The sequence below is a fragment of the Pterocles gutturalis genome, unplaced genomic scaffold, assembly GCF_000699245.1.
Source record: "Pterocles gutturalis isolate BGI_N339 unplaced genomic scaffold, ASM69924v1 scaffold1791, whole genome shotgun sequence".
NCBI lineage: Eukaryota > Metazoa > Chordata > Aves > Pterocliformes > Pteroclidae > Pterocles > Pterocles gutturalis.
In genome coordinates, this window is record NW_010105130.1 from 1 (window position 1) to 15,070 (window position 15,070).

The following is a 15,070-nucleotide window of genomic DNA, read 5'->3' on the forward strand; positions in this document are numbered from 1 at the left end:
GCTACAGGCATCCCTTGGAGACACCAGCTGCTCCTGGCAAGCCCTCAAGTGGGACACCAGTGATCAGGGACCTGCCTCTGCCCCGTCTAGCCGAGGGCGCGGAGGTCATGCCTCCAGCATTCAAGTGCCAATTGACCAGGGGCGCGTGGTTGGACGAGGTTTAAGGGCAAACAGCTCACAGCTCGCCAGGGATACACCGCACGTGATGGACCAAGAGCTACTGACGAGGCTGGAAAAGGGGCTCGCCCTGTGCTGGGGCACCAGCATCATGGGTCATCTCCACAGCTGACAGTCTCTCAGGGCTTACTTGTTCCTTCTGGAAGACATGGATCTGTAAGTAGCATGCTGGGACTAATCGGGGACTTTCTCAAGCATCAGCAAACAGAAGCAGAAGAGCTGGCTGACACACAGAAACCATTATAGAAGGCCAGCATAGGGTGGTATCCCCCACGCCTGGGACAACCCTCTCTTCTCCCCTTACCAGGAAAAGCAGTTAAATGTAGCATAGCTGTGTCCCAAAGAGGGCTCCAGTGCAAGTCACACACATCCTCAGCCACCAGAGGTGGACAAAGAGCAGCCTGGGTTCCTTCACGTTGGGCCAGGGTGGGATTTGACATTGCTCCCCTTCAGCATCTGCCTGGAGAGGAGGAGCAGGAGGGAGGGCAGGGCACACCGTTCCCGTCATTGTTCTCCACAGGCGACAGACGAAGGCTCAGACAACACCCTCAGACTGGCCCTTGTGAGGCCTTTGGGAGGCAAGGGACAAGCCCCAGGCAAGATGCATAAGCCACGGGCATATTACATACAGATTGTGTTTGCAAAATTACACAAAGCGAGGCTGGAGGGGGCACATCCTGGCCCATGGCTACCCCCTGCACAGGGTGGCTCTTGTGGAGAGCTAAGCCAGCACACACGGACACATCCTTTCATGACTGTTCTTGAGCTGTGGGACTAAACATCCTATGCGAGAGAGCCTGGTAGGGACAGAGACAACGCGGCTGGGGTCTTCCCCACCCAGCGCAGCCGTGTGCCACCAGACAGCCCCGTCACAACAGCGGGGGCACCCTGACCTGCTGCAGGAGGCAAAACATGGCAGCTGTAAGGGCTGTGTGGTGACGGGCCAGGAGCTTGGCCCCCAGATCTGGGCAGCCCTGTCTGCACAGCTGCTGGTGAACAGCCTGCACAAGCTGGTGGTAGGTGCCCACCACGTCCGCAAGCGCAGCCCCGAGCTCCTGCTGCCTCTGCCTGCACATCTGACAGTGCGTCACCTGGAAGCAGGCCACTGCCAGCTGGACTAGGTGGTCAAATGTCACCCTCAGTGCACCCTGCAGCTCTCTGAGGGGCTGCTCTGTTTTTAGGAGCTCCTGGCAGCTAGAGAGCAGATCCCGTGAGACTGAGACAAGGACACCCTTTCTCTCGGCACCCTGCTCTGCACATTGATCTTGCAGGTGGGTTGCCTGGTTCTCGGAGAGCTTCCCCACAACCTCCTGAAGCTCTGTGGTGTAGGCTAGAAAGCGAGAGAAATCTGCAGGGCTCATCCATGCCTGGTCCTTCAGCTGGCTAAGGGCTTGGACATGAGGGTCCCACCATGCTGTGTCCCTAGCCATGGAGACTGGGTAGCTGCTCACAGGGGTCCCAGGAAGACTACGGCTACTGGATGGCGGGGTGGTGAGGGGCCCCAGAAATGTGCTGCACGTGGGGATGGTGGTTTCATGCTCCCCCTTGTCATCAGGCCTGTGGAAGCAGCTGATGTAGGACAGCTGGCAGCTGCACTTATCCATCCCAAGCTGTGGTGGAGGTATCTTCTCCATTCTGGAAAAACTCAAAGACCTGGTCACGATGGGGTTAGAAGGTGTCTGCTCATCCTTCTTGCAGTTAAAGCAGAGGAATGAGTGTTTTGAAGCCCTGTGATCTCCTGCTCTTTTCCCCAAGGAGCCCAAGGGAATTGGGCCTGAGGAGATAGAAAGTCCTGGCGATGGACTCAGAGGAGAGTCTTTCCCCACCTCATCAGCCTGTTCTCTAGGAAGAGGAGTCTGAACTGGCCACAGATGTTTGTGAGCCACATTTTCTGTGTCTTTTCTGGGCTCTCCTTCATCCTGTCTGCTTACCAACTCTTTCTCCAAGGGTGGTCCAGCTGGAGATGTTGGCTTCTCCCTTCTGACAGCATCAGCGCCCAGGCACTCACTGGTCTTCTGAGAGGCCAAAAGCTCTAGTGGGGTGTCTGCTCTTTCCTGAGATAGGCTAGGTGATGAGAGGTCTGTCCTAACCCCAAACGAGAGCCAGGAGAGGCGAGTTATAACCCCTGAAGTGCTGCTGCAATCTGTTAAGAGCTGAGCTGCATCTGGAAAACCCACATGGATTTTATTGTGCACTTTCCGTAAGGCCTCCTTGTTGATCCTGTGTCTGTTCTTTGCCTGTGACAAGGCACTGTCACTGTTTTTGGCAGAGCCATCGTGATGAGCTTTCCTTCCTTCACAGGGCGCTGGGACAGGCTCCTCGGACGTGGCTTGCCTCCCAGCAGTGGGGAGCAGTTCCTGGTCCTGGCCCACCTCCTGGGGAGAGGCCACCCCGGGGCCATGAGCTGGTGGTGGCAGCATGTGTTCGTTAATGGGGCAGGTCACTTCTTGGCCCAGGAATGGGGGCACTTCACCTGCCTTCTGCTGGGCTGCCATCCCCTCACCTGCCTCCTCCCGTCCCACTGGGGCCAGCCCGCTGTGAGGGGCCACACCGCTCTCCTCACCTGGCCACCTTGTATTTGTCTTCATGGAGGAGCTTTCCTGGGCAGCTCTGCTTTGTCCCCCAGGAAGGGGCACAGCTTCCTCCAGGGGTGGGAAAGGTGGATGTTCAGCACATGCAGGTTGGAGGCTGCCATACATGCATACAGCAGCGTCCGTGCTCTCCTCCCTGTGCTGGTCACCCTGCAGGCGAACAGCCGAAATGGAGGAAACCAGCAGCTCAGTCACGGATTTTGTTTCCATGGTGTCAGGCTCCATTTCCATCAGGTCAGAGGACGGGTTTGTGCTGGGAGTGCCTCTCTGGGCCGGGGTGACAGCAGGCAGTCCCAGCTCTGTGTCCTTCTCCATGTCCTCCGAGGAGGGAGCAGGGGGCTGTGGAAGGAGTGGAGGGTGCGGGGGCCAAGAGCCGGAGCTCCACAGAGATCCCGGCAAAGCCAAGGGGAAAGTGACCTGTGAGGTGTAGTCGGTGTTAAGGAAAGATCTCCTCTTCCTCAGGCTCTTGGTGTACGTCAGCTCCTTCTCCTTCCTGTGCTTGTCCCTTGCTGTCTGCCTTGCCATTGGGTTTTCCCCCAAGCTGTAACACCTTGGTTTCTGGAGGATGCAGGAGGAGTTTTCTGTCCCCTCCCAGGATGTCACACTGTAGCCTGCTGGCAGGAAAAGAACAACCAAGTCAGGAAATAGCCCCAGGCACAGAATGTCCATGCATCTTTGCAGTGAGCCAAAAAGCTCCTAACACCGGTCCTGCAATCCCAGACATAAATGTTCATCAGCAAAGCCTGGCTCCCAAGTGCTAAAGGAAACTGTCTCTTATGTTATGATCCAGCACCTACTTGGAATAAGCTGTAAGGAAAAATAAAGAGTCTGGGCCTGTGGCTACAAAGACTGAATTCCAGGATTAGTGATGAGGGGCTCTGGATAGTCCCTCCCCTTGTTTACTGGAGTAACCTGCTCTGGCTGCAGGTACAGCTGTAATTTTAAGTTAAATTTGGTGATCCTAGCAGCAGCTACAGAGAGCACTGCCTACAGCTGTAGATTTATTAACATTGAACAGAAACATTAATCGAAATTCCCAACCTGGATATTTAGATGATAAAAATTTCCAGAGATTACAAATTTGTGCCTGAACACAGTACTGTTACCATGAAAAAAATTGTTTTAACTACACAAAACAAATTCTTAAGAAGTTCAGTTATTGTTGAAAAAGATTATTAATTCAGAAACAAGAATCCTCTCCCTTCTGAGAAAATACAGCTACCAGGGAGCTGCTCAGCCACAGGACTCCTTGACCCAGTTACATAGCATGCCCCTGGCCCAAAAATTGGTTTTGATCTTGGGAGTGCACAGAACAATAATGTTTTACAGCTTTTAGCTCTCCTCAGCTTGAAGGAGGATAGCAGAGCAAAGGTACTGCCCAATAATGGGAATATTTGTGATAAAGTTCCTTGTCTGTGCAAAGAGACATACCTTTCCTGCGTTCTGTTTCTAGGACTCCTCACTCTTTTCAGCGCTGAAGATTCAGCCTACACAGAAGGATGCACAGAACTACAGCATGGTGGCTTCAGGATCAGGCAGAGCCATACATCAGTATTCTGGAATTCCTGCAGAAACCTGTGAACTTCCCAGAATGCCAATCTAATTTGAAAACTTACTTTTTCTGGGATACAATGCTTGCACACGATGACAGGTCTCCATGCAAAGCTGCAGCTCTGATCCCTGTGTGCGCACCCACTGTATTTCTGCTGAAGAGTGGCTTACAAGAAATGGATGTTCAAAGATCCTTCAAAAATCTTGGGAAAACTACAATGAGCGGAAAGATGATCCCTCCAGGAATACTGACATGGGAAACAAGCAACACGCTAGCCCTTGGGGTGGAAGGAAGGTGACATGCAGCAAGTGGGCGAGGGTTTACCTGCCAGGGCATCTGGAGGGCTGAGCCTGTCTGCAGCATCATAGAACTCCTCCTCAGAGCTCGTGTCACCAAAGCCTGGGGGCGGCTCCAGAATGGGGTCACTCGCCTCTGCCGTCCACTCTGCTCTGCATGGTGCCTCTTGCTGGGCAGACCTATCTTTGCAAGGGCTTCTTTGTGGGCTGCAAGTGGTGTTGCTCCTCTCCACTCTGCCTGCAGGGGATATGCTGCAGCACAGGCTGTAATAGCCCATGGCATTTCCCTCAGACAGCCTGGTGTCCACCACAGTGTCCTCCCCTCTCTGCTCACAGGGGCTGTCTTCACACCCTGGCTCCTCTGCATGTCGTACTTGCAAGAAGCCGAAGTAGTCTCTGGTTTCTGCCCGGCTGGAACCTCCCACAGCATGAATGGGGAAGAAGCTCTTCTCTGAGCTGCTCATCTCCTGCACTGTTGGTGTGTAGAAGTGTAAGAACTCCGGCCTGGAGGAAGAGCATGCTTCCAACCCATCTTCCTCCAGCGCATCCACAGAGTCACTGGAGCCACTTGTCTTAAACCCTCGGCTCTCGATGTTGGCTGAATCCGAAGCCTCGGATGCGCTGTCTGTTGCATTGTCACCCCTGTTGTGTTGGTCACTCCCTCTGGCGTGGGGCTTTGCACTGTCCTTCTGTGGGCCGTGGACCTCACCCACCTCCTCTGCACTACACACAGGATGGGCGCCGCTGTCTGCCCCAGGAGCATCTGAGCACTGCTCTGAGGAGGAATCCCAGGAGTCTTCAGAGTCACTGCAGGTTCGAGATTCATACCCTAGGATTTAAACACATCGATCAGCCTGTCCTTTGTGGTGGCAAGGAGGAACAGCCACACACGGGCTATTAACTCGTCTGCACAGGAGGGACTCAGAGCCCAGACACCTCTGCCCTCACTCATCAGAAAACATGACAACACAATGTGACCTGCAAGGCCACAACCTGTCTGTGAAGGCTTGGTCCCTCCTGCCCACTTGTGCTGGTGTTACTGCAGAGCAGTACTGGAGGGAGCTGCAGAACAGCAGCTGGCTAACTCACTGCCTACAGCTCCAGCGTGGAGCCCCTGTGAGCCCGGTATTATCCTGATGAGGGACAGGATGACATGGCAAACAGAGCCTCTCTCTCCTGGCCGAGGGATGCCAGCAGAGGGGAGGTCGTTCGGGAGGCTGGTAAAAGAGCCCAAGCTCTCAGTGACAGGTTTGCCATTTTGACAACAAGCACTTATAGCCTTCACCTCGGAATAGCTGACAATTACTGCTGGTCTTCCCCCACCTGACACATCTGGGGTTGATGGAAACCTGGCACTGCCTGCACCAAGGCCGACAGTCTTAATAATTTCCATATGCCACTGCACACACCTGGGCTACTGTTCTAGCATGATGCTATTCCCAGGGGGAGCAACACCTCTAATGCTGGAGGATCCACCCACTTTGTCCCCATCCTTTGGCAAAAAAAAATGGCTGGCTTTTTTTTTAAACCTTCTTCAGCTGAGACACGGTGTGGTTGCTGTTTTTTCTCTCCCCAGGTAAATATGGAGACATTTGCATCCACGAACAGTCTGTAATAGCCAGTGATGAGGCAGACAAGATCCTTTGCGCTGTTTGATTCAAGCAGCAGAGTCAGCAGCTTTTTTTGGGAGGGGCAAGTGGGGGAGAAAACAGTGAAAAATGTTAGAACAGACAAATACTGCTTTTACCATGACCTCCAGGAACACACTTGCACACTGAAAAGACATTCCCTCTCTCCCATGCTGCCGGCATTGCAGAGCAATTTATTTCTGCATGAGGCACAGAGAAAGAAGAGAAATGGGTTTTTTTCCTTGCATTTTGTTTCTTTTATATGTCTCACTGATGGAGGACAGCAGGAAGAATCACTTTCTTCAGTCATTTCGTATTCTTCCTACGAGCTTTCCCTTCTGAGTCTGTTCTAAGCCTTTTGCACTGGTGACACCATCAGCTAAATGTCAGATTTCAAAAAGAATAGATGGTGTGAATGACTACCCCTTTGTTCTCTAGCCTGGACACAGCCACACACTGGCCATCATGAAAGCACTACTTACCTTCAGATCCTGCAGGTAGATTTTCACCATGCTCACTTTTTCAGACTCCTCTTCAAGCTCCACCCTGCTGATGTTTGCAAACTCTGCCAGGCTTGTTATGATGTTGAGCTTATTATTGATAATCTGGCTCACCCCGTACTTGGCACCCACCAGCAAGGCAACGTACGATTCTCTGTCCTGTAGCTGCAGGGGAGAGGTTAAATCTGTAGCCAAAATCTGAGCAGGAACCCATTCACCTGTGCTGGGCAGGGACTCCTGAGCCGTGCGATCTTGTGTGGTACCTTTTAACACTGGACTCTCTTTACAACTGGGCGAAGAGAGCCCCTCACTACTTACAGGCTGTCAGGTCACCTGCTCCTGGCCATTCTCTTCTCTGGCTTGGGGACCACCAGTTTCCCTGTGCCCCTGAGGCAGGTGGCCTCAGAAATGCACGAGCCATCCAGCAGATCCAAAGAGCTGGTCAGCAGCAGGTTGCTATTGGAGTGTCACCTGGCAGGCTGTGCCAGATGGACCTAGCGAGACCTACTGCAGCTGTCTGGAAACTTCAGGAAGGCATTTTTGGTTTTGGAAGAGATGTCAACACTTTCTGTTAGGATCAGATACTTAAAAAAAATTAATTAATGTCCACATGATTTGACAGAAATATTTCAATTTGCACACAAGCGTAAACCTAGGCATTACTGCAACCCATTAGTAAGGTCCTTCTCCGGTACAGCCCTACCTACACGGCTCATCTTTCTGTACAAAGCAACTTGTAATCAGCAGTTCAGTACAGATCCAAGGGGGGACAGGCAAAAAAAAAAAAACAAAAACAAAAACCCACAACTAAGAAACCTCTTGTGAAAAAAGCAGCATTCTTTTTTACAGTAAGTTTTAAGTGTGGCAAATATATTTTCAAGAGGTTTTGAAACCTCCCGAGATCTCTTACATACTTTGTGACATTCAGAATATAGACAGAGCTTATCTGAAGAGCAAGAGTCACAACTTTCAATTAGAAAAAATATGCATCATGATTGTGTAGGGCGCTATGTTATTCACTAGAATGGAACTATGCAGAGTTACCCTAGCAGAGTCCCCTTCCAATATTTATCATGATGTCCTAGGACAAGGAAAAGTGGTGTGACTGGAGCCAGCTAAAACAGCATCACCAGAGCTAATGTTGCATTTTCTATGAGCATCAAAGCAAAGACAGGGGAGCAGACTCAGTAAGAGGTTGTTAGTATCACGTCAACAATCCATTTAGAAACATATTTAAACATTTCTACATTCTACAAACCCTATTGGGTTTGATTTGCTTAAGACATGATCCCATGACATACCCACTGGTGAAGAAAAAGGATTAAAACTGCTTCTTGTGCTCTGTCTTTAAAGTTATTGACCAGATACACTGCCATAAGAGATGCACAAAGCAAGGCAATAAGACAGTATGCCAAAACCCAATGACATGAAAAAACAGCACTCATACCATCAGGGTGGCATTGAAGATCCTCCCATTGTACATCTTTAGGTCTCCCAGTATCTGCAGGTAGCTCAGGCGCACTTGGACTGCTGCAAGCATATGCTTTTTTTTGCAAAAGAAGAAATACTGTTTAGAAACAGGATACACATATGGTTTGCCAGGTAGCCTGTGGGCTAAAAGATGTTCTTTTCATACAGGACTTAGTACTTGACCAACACGTGGTCTGGATAGGCAATAGATCTGTACAGGACCGTCCCACATTGCCACGTTTGCCATCTGGCAGCCCCGCAAGCAAACTGCGACAGAACACGCTGTGCAGGGGAATTAGAGTGCATGTGCAGCAGCGGAAGTTACAGGAGGAAAAGACAGAAGAAAAGCTACAAGCGGTCCCACAAAGAGGAGACTCACAGAGGAAAGATATTGCCTCTTTGGCCCCGAGAGATGCTGCTGCCATCCTCAGAGGCACCTTGAACCTGGGGATGCACACTACCTTCTGCCGAGGGTCCAGCAGCACCTGGTTCCGCTTCATGTGGTAGCTGATGGCTTTCTTGATGTCCTTCCCTCTCATGTTTCGAAGCAAGGTTGGCGAGATGAAGTTTTCGATTCCCCAGTCCCTCCTGCCAGAAAGACAGGAAGAGAACAAAGCAGGTCCCAACTATGCTGTCCCCCAGCAACACTGGAATGTGCAGAAGGGCAGCTGGCCAGGGGCAGAGAAGGGCAAAGGCACCACACCAGTCCAGGACGCTCTGAGCCTCAGGGTGCTCTAGCATGTCCTGACAACTCATGCAACGTGACTGCCCCACTCAAGTTCACCTCTATGTGCCTCTGCTGCTGGGTCACGAGATGGGAGTTGGAGGAATACATGCTTTCATGCAGAATGCCTGTTTCCACATGGTTACAGAGGAGACAATCTACAAGTCTAGTCAGCACAATGGTCCCAATCTGTTCTTGCCACCCAGAGGATGAAGATTCTGTCTTTACATTCACTTTACTTTGGTTACAAGATCATTACAGCTTAACATCTCCAGTTCCCTAGACCAAAAAATGTGGGCCATCTGTTCTGCTGAAGAGTTTATTAAATATCCAGGAACTAAGAATGCTGCAGTTGTCTGTAGTCACTTCTCACTCTCCACTAACTGCACATGGCTGGGTACGTCTGTCTCTGTGCAAGGCGTCAGTAGTGCTTGCGTGGACATTGAGGGAGGCTCAGGGGTGCAGTTACCACACAGATGTCTGTTATTCAATGACTGGCTTACCACAAGCTCTTAAAGCAGGGTTGTTCTTTAGGGCAAGCATGGTCCAACAGCACTGACACACAGCACAGCACACCTGCTGCTTGTGAAAGCATTTTTCACAATTTTTTTCCAGATCCCATTACTTCACAGGACCTATCACTTATACTGAAATTAGATATTTTTGAGATAGTCCTGGTGGATGAAGAGATGTGAAGTACTGGCTGTGCAAAGTTGGTGATGATTCTCCCTCAACTACCGAGTGCACATCTTAGTATACTGGCAGGAGCAGCCTGGGTAACCATAACTATGTGAAAGAGTTGCAGTTTCATGTTTCTGCTCCAGCTACAGATCAGAACCTCCCTTTGCATAGGGACATACCCAGACATTACGCTGTCTGTATTATTCAACCAGCTCAGCTGGTTAAAGACAGGGAGGCTCATGAAGCCACCTTGCCCTAAAATGACTGGCACAACTAAGTGACTGCAGTGTCTTTGGGTCAGAGACAGTCTTCTATCCAGAGCTAAACACTGGGCAAACATAGAGCTGATGCCACTTTTAGTTGGCTCCTTCTTTTGCCAGGCTTAGTCACAAGATAACACAGAACTTTTGGAACTTACTCAATGTATTTCAAGGATACTTTCTGTGCCTGAGCACAAGCATAGATCCTCTCCTGTATGTGCAGAGCAGCCAGACGTAATGCCACACTGCATTTCATTTCCACAGCAAATCTTTCCTGAAGCACATCGCTGCAGCTCTGGAACAAACAGAGCTTAGTTAATATGATGATGGGAGCTCAGGAAGCCAGGTCTTATAAGACCTCTGATATGACTACCGTGCACCAAATAAAGGAAGCTACGCAGCTCATTTCAATCTCATTCTGTTAAAAAGCCAAGCATATAAATTGATTTAAGAATTTAGGGCAAATTTAATCCAAATGATCTGTTCTTAAGTGCTCTGCATTTCACATTCATATAACTGAACTGGCCTGAAGTACGCTTTGGTTTAAAGCAGAAATGAGAATTGTGTGAGAAAAGATCCTGAAGCATGGAATGCCTCAATTTCACCTGCAGGTAGAGATATTCAAAAGCAACTGGGTCTTCCTGCAGCAGGTCTAAGGGATCCTTTGGGACAAAGCAAACTCTGAAGAGGCACCGGTAATCGTGAGATTCTCTTTTTTGGACCACCTGCAACAGACAAACAGCATCATGCCACTACTGCTGTAGTCCTTCCCTTCATAAATGCATAGTATGAACTTGTTTGAACCCATTGAAAAAATTTAAAGCTACTGGCAAGGGGGATGGCTACAGATTAGCCATCCTCCTTAGCAAATATAAGGAGACATTGCTTGTGTCTGTAATTTATCTTTGATTCTTCTGTTTTTTTGCTTCTCCCTGTGGTTGCTTGGAAGTCCTTCGACAGCAAAACTTCATTAAATATGCACTGATCTCACATACTTGCAGTAGAGCCAGGACAGAGGCTTCAAGGCTACACAATAATGACAGAGGAAGAGGTAAACTTCTCTGCTTTTAAGTTCAGTCATGAGATACAGCAGCCCTAAACAGACACTGGGAAAATCATCATAATGTCAGTACAACGTTGACCCCTGGGTTATACATTAGCATGTGTTATTCTGGGCAAATCCCATACAGGCCCACCAATTGAGACAAAGCAGAAATTCTCAGGCACACATGCTCAGTGGTTGCACAGCGCTAGCTACCGAATGTCTCTCCATCACAGTGGATCACCAGCCAACAAAGAGATGAGACTCCCAGGCAGGGATGTTCTCAAAGATTAGATTAGCCCAGAATTACTCGCAGAGCAACAGAATTACTAACAGAGATAACCTCATGCTTGCAGGACACAAACTTCTGATTTAGAATTTAAACAAATTAATTTAACCTGGCTGGGTTAACTCTCTGACTGCCTAGGGAACTGTCCACAGCTGGGTATGCAGCTATTTTAAGACTGTCCTGAACAGTCCTCTGTAGATGAGCCTGTTCGACAGGTGCACAGAGCTCGCTCACCCCTGCTTTCTCTGCACAGCCCACGCAACACCAGCCTGTGGGCATTGCTCACTTGGCTCTCTAAATGGAGTCAGGCACTTCTGAGAGTGCCACGTCTCCAGGGACTCTGGTTAAAGCAGTGGTAGCACGTGCAACAGGCAGAGACAAGAGGACAGTGCTTCTGGAGATGGGGTTGAGCTCACTCCCTCGTGTGGCACCTGCAGAGCTGAGCTCTGTGCTGGCCACCACCCACGGGTGCTGGTGCCTTCTCCAGCGTGGCTGTGGGGTCGTGTGAGGGGCTCTCACCTGCTCGATGAGCTCCTCCTCATGCAGGAGGTGAATCTTGGCCACATTGTACTGCTCCTCCAGAGCCAGGGCAAAGTGTGCGATGCTCCGGATGGAGAGCTTCTCCTTCAGGGTGAGAACAATGTCCTGGAAAAGGAGGGAACATGGATGGTCAGACAGTAGCTAGGCACAGCTGCTGAGCGCTGCTATCACGCCATGTGAACGCGGACGACTCTAGCCTGCCGCTGGCAGCTGCAGGGGACAGCACTGCAAAGGCAGTGGCCAGATACAAAATTCTCTGCAGGTAAGAGCATGCTTGGTGCTGCAACACAGAGAGAAGTTTTCAGTGCCGTTTCACAGGAAACCAGTGCCTACCTGACATACTCTAAAAATAGACAAACCGCAGAGGTCTCAAGGTTAGTGGAAGCCTGCAAGTTCATCAGAAGTGGAGGTATGAGAGATGGCAACCTCTTTGGGATGCCAAACACAAGGCTGGCAGTTAGGTGCTGTGCTACCCCAGCACAGGACGTCTGAGTAGCAAAAGAACATGCCAGCCAGGTGGTCAGCCGGGTGGTGGTCAGAGCTGCCCATGACCACAGATGCCAGCCAGCTGGTGAGGCAGGCAGCCAATGGAACTGCAGGGGAAGCACAGACAAAGGGAGGACAACACGTACCAGGAGCACAAGGTGGTGAAAGTGCAGCATGCTGTGGTAAGAGTGCAGTAAGACTCAAGCCTCAAGGTGTAATAGGCATCAAATCCATTTCCTAGAGTTGCATGCCCTGGGCTGCTTTATGCTGAAAGTTTTGCCCTTACATTTTTTAGTTTGGTGGTTGGTGTTGAGCACTTTCTGTTGCACTTGATCCAAATGTTTGCCGTTAACCATTCTAGCTTTCTAGAACTATGACACTCTTTGAAGAAACTACAAAGAAATGGTGGAAAACACTGCTCCCCACCAATAAACAAGAATTTGAGAGCATAATTGTAAAAATCTTACAAAATTTGATTTAAACTGGTCTTCAGTTGTATGGAGAATTCTGTTGGAATACTAAATTTCATGGAAATAACTAGGTTTATTTTTGGCAAATAGAAAACATTATATGAGGCTTGACTGAGTACAAATTGAAAGACAACCCCTTTGACTTACTCAGGCCTCTTGATGTAAGTATAAATGTTTGATTCATCTCAGTTTTAAGCAAGGATCTCTCAAAGAGCAGAGGAACTTTTGAAAACACCTTACCTAGGAAGCATTTTACCCATTTGAGTGTTTCTGTGAGGACACTGCTGAGGGTTGCACTCAACTCCAGTAGAGAAAAATTCGTTCTAGGTCAGAGGTGAGCAAATCAGGTCAAACATGACAAGGTAATCTACCTTTTGTAAATTAATCCCTTGCAGGTGGGCATTCAAACCTCTTGTTACAACTCATCTCCCCTTTCCTTACCACCTCTTTGCTTTATTTCATTATTTTCTTTTTCTCTGCCCTGCAAGTCACGAGACTTGCAGAGACTTACTGCCATGAGAAACCGTAACAGTTTTGTGAAGTTTAGATGAACTAGACAATAAACTCCTTTTTGAGGAAAGTTTTCAGTGCACTACAAATAAAATCTCCTTGCTTTTCCCCTTAATATTCTTTCAGCCTGATAACTCCAGAATGTATGTCCATCGTGCATCTTTTCCACAGTAACTGCACTGCTGCAGGACATCACATATCCTTTAAATAAATTATGGCCTCCGACCACTGTGTACAGGCAGATCTTGTTAACTCCAACATAAACACTGAGTAAGTCTGAAGATCAGGCTAGAAAAACTTAAAGTTTGTAAGCCTATGTCTAAACACAGAAATCATGGAAAGTGCTACATTACTGGCTTTGGAGAGCAGCACCTCGTACTTTGAAGAGAATGATGGTAACTTGTCTGTAATGCCTCCATGCACAAGTGGTCTTAGGGATGTGGCACTGCTTTCCCATCTCAAGGAGTTTCCATCTCAGTTTTCATGTCTCCATGGGGAAACATTTTCACCAGTGCAGAAATGAGGCTGGAACACAGCCAGGAACTTTAAGTGAGAACCACACAACTGCACTTGCTGAGTTCACAGGATATACAAACCTGGACTCCACTCTCCAGGTCCCAGGCCAGGACACTTGTGCTCCATCTCGGGGATACACATTGTCACTGCTACATTAAACAAACACCTCTGTATTCTGCCATGTGGTTTACGAGGAAAGCAACGTTTGTGCAGACAGCTGCTGATTTGCTAGCCCCCCACCAACCTGTCCTCTTGCCCAACTTCAATCACACTTCACAAAGGTGTAGTGGTCTCATAACCAAGTTCCTGCAAATTCTGTAAAAATCAGTTGCTGAGAGGAAAACAGAGGTGAACCAAGCAATGCCTCCTCTGCAGGAAGGGCATGGAAAATCCAGCATGCTCAGCAGCAGCTGGCAATCCAGTTCCCACTAGCTGGCCAATACAACCAAGAGTTGCAAGTTCCACTGCATGCACGTTTGCTACTGGATTGAATTCAAGGGGTGGGGACAAAGACAACCAAGAATCGTTACCTTCACAGTAGTGCTTGTCTCAAACCTGAAAGCCTTCGTCTGTCCATTTTCCAAGTATACCTTGATAACGTTGGGCATACAAAGAAGAGAATTCCCCTGCAGAACAAAAGCAACAGCACTAATCCTTGGATGTTAAGCCTCTGGGCACCAGGGTGCTCTGCCTGACTCAGCACAGCTTGGTATAAATGAAGATCTTTCTCTGCTTTTGCAATCCTCCTATGTGGCACCAGGTTTCTTCACTGATTATGCTTCTGGCACAGAACAAGGGAAAGACCTTTACCATAAAACTCCAGCCAGTGCAACAGCTGCACATGGCTCAGCTTTACCTACTGTTCCGTTCCCTCATGGCACAGGAGGATCTGGCAGATACTGAAAAGCTGAGAGCCATCCTCCCCGCTCATTACCAGAAAAGCAGCGATGTCTGTCGGAAAAGACATCTTCCCATTACTGGGCACCAGGCAGCACTAAACCCCTGTTATGGTTTTTAACCTGGCTGCTGGCCAAACACCATGCAGCTGCTTGGTCACCCTCCCTGCTCCTGGGGATGGAGGAGAGAATTAAAGGGGTAGAGGGAAAAGAGACCCATGGGTTGAGAGAAGAACAACTTAATAATGAAAATACAATAAAATTGAAAATAATAATAACAGTAATATATACAAATATACAAATGAGTGACACACAGTGACACTGCTCACCACCCAATGACCAAGGGTCAGCCCGTTCCCAGCTAACAATCCCCGAGCAGGGAGAGTCCTGAAACCACAATCACAGAAAACAGATAACAGCCCAAGCATCCAAGAGACCGAGA

At 49.1% G+C, this 15,070-nt stretch overlaps 1 protein-coding gene across 1 annotated transcript; it reads right to left on the reverse strand.

Moving 5' to 3' along the window:
• Positions 1–1,046: 1,046 nt before the first annotated feature.
• FRMPD1 (FERM and PDZ domain containing 1) lies at positions 1,047–14,358 on the reverse strand (the record flags this gene model as incomplete). The annotated part of the gene is made up of 10 exons (XM_010087245.1): positions 1,047–3,382; positions 4,645–5,445; positions 6,146–6,293; positions 6,727–6,909; positions 8,192–8,287; positions 8,676–8,802; positions 10,038–10,174; positions 10,485–10,604; positions 11,730–11,855; positions 14,263–14,358. Coding segments are annotated over 10 exons (4,170 nt in total), but the record flags the coding sequence as incomplete, so codon positions are not given.
• Positions 14,359–15,070: the final 712 nt, after the last annotated feature.